Source organism: Saprolegnia parasitica, assembly GCF_000151545.1.
Source record: "Saprolegnia parasitica CBS 223.65 unplaced genomic scaffold supercont2.456, whole genome shotgun sequence".
Classification (NCBI taxonomy): Eukaryota; Oomycota; class Saprolegniomycetes; order Saprolegniales; family Saprolegniaceae; genus Saprolegnia; species Saprolegnia parasitica.
Window position 1 is genome coordinate 4,067 of NW_012156850.1, and position 2,544 is coordinate 6,610.

Consider the following 2,544-nt stretch of genomic DNA (forward strand, 5'->3'; position numbering starts at 1 on the left):
CATTGCCTTCATCCGCGTCCCAATGTGGCACTTCACGCCGTTTATCTTGCCTCCCTCTTCTTGTCGGCGCTTTGCGCAATGCGAACGGGCGCACGCGAAAACGGCAACGTCGGAATACACTGTTTGGAAACAGTGGAAACAGTGGATGGAGTAGTCCAGCCTCGCCGCCTGCGGCGTCGGTTCTATGTGCTCTGTCGGTATCCGGATTTATTCGGATGCAGGTTGGCCGGCTTCGGTTGAAACACACCCGACGGCTTACACTCCTCTCTCGGGTGGTCCGAGTACAAGAGCCAGCGTACGAACTCGAGCGAGCTAACCCTCGGCGAGTGGGGTCCACCACGGGATGGATCTCTCCGTGCGCAGCTCACTCCCAACGATCAAGTGCTGGTGCCAACTCCCACGCATTCAGGCGTAGCACTAATACATATATGCGAAGTCTTTGTAAGGAAAATAGGGAATAGGAAGTCCCTATTTCGAGGATCGCTCGAAATCGCATCCGGATAAAATAGGAAAAACAACTCCACCCGACCTCCTATGTCCTAAAAAATAGGAATTTGGCCGTTTTTTCGTCCTAAGCGGTACCGAATAGGGCGAAAACGTCAGGAAATAGGCTCGAAATCCTATTTTTCGACGATTTGATTGGCTTAGCCTTAAAAATTGGGCAATACTATTGGCTGGCCTATTCGTCTCGTGGATATGATTTGAGCATGGAATGGGATCCATCTACGTTGTCTATAAATAGGTAGTGGGCGTCGTTTGGTTTGCGCTCTCTGGACCCACTACGGCAATGGGTCGCAACAAGATATGGGTGCCAGAGGAAGTGGCCCTGCTTGCCCGAGCTTGGGTGTCGGTGAGCACCAGCTCGGTTGCAGGCGCCGACAGAGGGCAGCTCAGTTTTCGAAGTCATGGCTGAGGTAGTCGCGCATGATGTTGCTGTGGCCTGACGCAATGTCCCGCTTTACCATCTCGCGACCGACGACTCCGCCGCCGTGACATCGCTTGTTCGGTCGGTAGACCACCTCGTGCACGAGTTCGTCATCGTCGTCGTCGTCGAGCAAGAACTCGCGCCCGTGTCGGTGCATGGGCGCTAAAACCAAAGTGACATGCGCGCGCAAGAGAGCTTGCAATTGGCGCGAAGTCGGTTAATGCAAACTTATCCGGTACGTTCCTCCTGGATAGGTTAGTCGGGTGGAGATAGCAAACCTAGTCCTATTTCACGATAGGATCCACCAATCACAGCCCCCAGAAAAAATAGGAAATAGGGCGTCGGATGGAGATGCTCTGTCGCAGAACACGTTCTTATAAATATATATATAAGGCGTACGCAACCTGGAGCTTGCGCTCCTCCTGGAGTTTGCATGTGCGTGATGCCACATCACCCACAACGAACTGAAAGTCGCTTCTAGGGAAATTCGCCACGCACGAGGTCCGTCGTGTCTGCGGGGGTCGTGTCTTCAGCGGTCGAATTTTCCGTCACATTAGTCGAGAGCTCGAGGTGGATGTCGTGCGTTGTCGCCAGATGCTTACGCTGTTGCTCCTGCTCCTCCTTGTCGTTCACCTTGTCGATGCTCTCGACGCTTGCTTCGCGCGACGAGTTGCAGCTCGACACGCCAAGGCGGTCTGTACCGGGAACCATGAGCGATCGGAAGCTGTTGCGGTAGTTTTCAAGGCTGTGGCTCGCGAGGCTGTTCCGGTGCAGCAAGACAAAAAACCGGTCGATGAAAGTTGGCCGGATAATAATGCCTCGAACCGCGTCCTTGCCGCAGAGCAGCGTGATTTCAGCACCCACGTGCTTGTAGACACAGACGCCGTCAAGGTCGACGTTGGTATAGTCGCGCTTGGGATACTGCGTGACAATGTCGCCGTCATTGATGACGCGAAACGCTGGCATCGTCGCATTGAAGAGCTCCTGGAACGCGTGGTTGCCGACGCGGGGGCTGCCGTAATTGTACACAGCAAGGCGCAGCGAGGGCCGCTTCAGCGCCAAGTCCATGGCGGCGATCGTGGCAAGCGCGCCGCCGAGGCTGTGGCCCGTGCAAATGACGACGCTCTTGTCTGGAATCTTGCCAATTGCCGCGTGCAGATGCTGCTCGAGCGTCACGTACGCGTGGTAAAAGCCCGAGTGCACGTGCACAAAGTGCCGGGTGCCTTTTCCCTTGGTGCGTTCTCGGATCGTTTGCGACGTGTAGCCGGTGCCGGGAAGCCGCATCTGGCGCGACTTGAGGTCCGTCGCAGCGTTCTTAATGCTACCAGTGCCCCGGAACGCGAGCACGTAGCGCTGCTTGCGCTCTTCGTAGACAAGCATGCCGTTGGTGTCGGTTGCGGGGTCGTGAAAGGCGGCGAGGAGCGTACCGTCGAGGGCATCGAGGTCCGGGATGTCCTTGCCGAGGTGCCCACAGGAGGATGGAGAGTGGTGTTGGTGCAAGCGGGTGGTGTAGTAACTCGCAACCGAGAAGTTGAGCATGGTCACCGCCGTCTCGAGGCAAAAGACTGACGGCGACGACGACGACGCCTCCGTGAGGGAGAACGCCGTCGAGGTCGCGT

The 2,544-nt window shown here is 56.4% G+C and overlaps 1 protein-coding gene across 1 annotated transcript; it reads right to left on the reverse strand.

Moving 5' to 3' along the window:
• Positions 1 to 1,279: 1,279 nt before the first annotated feature.
• On the reverse strand, positions 1,280 to 2,464 carry SPRG_15668 (hypothetical protein; the record flags this gene model as incomplete). The annotated part of the gene is made up of 1 exon (XM_012356401.1): positions 1,280 to 2,464. One exon carries the CDS (start codon positions 2,462 to 2,464, stop codon positions 1,403 to 1,405), a length of 1,062 nt encoding a protein of 353 aa, XP_012211791.1. The 3' UTR covers positions 1,280 to 1,402.
• Positions 2,465 to 2,544: the final 80 nt, after the last annotated feature.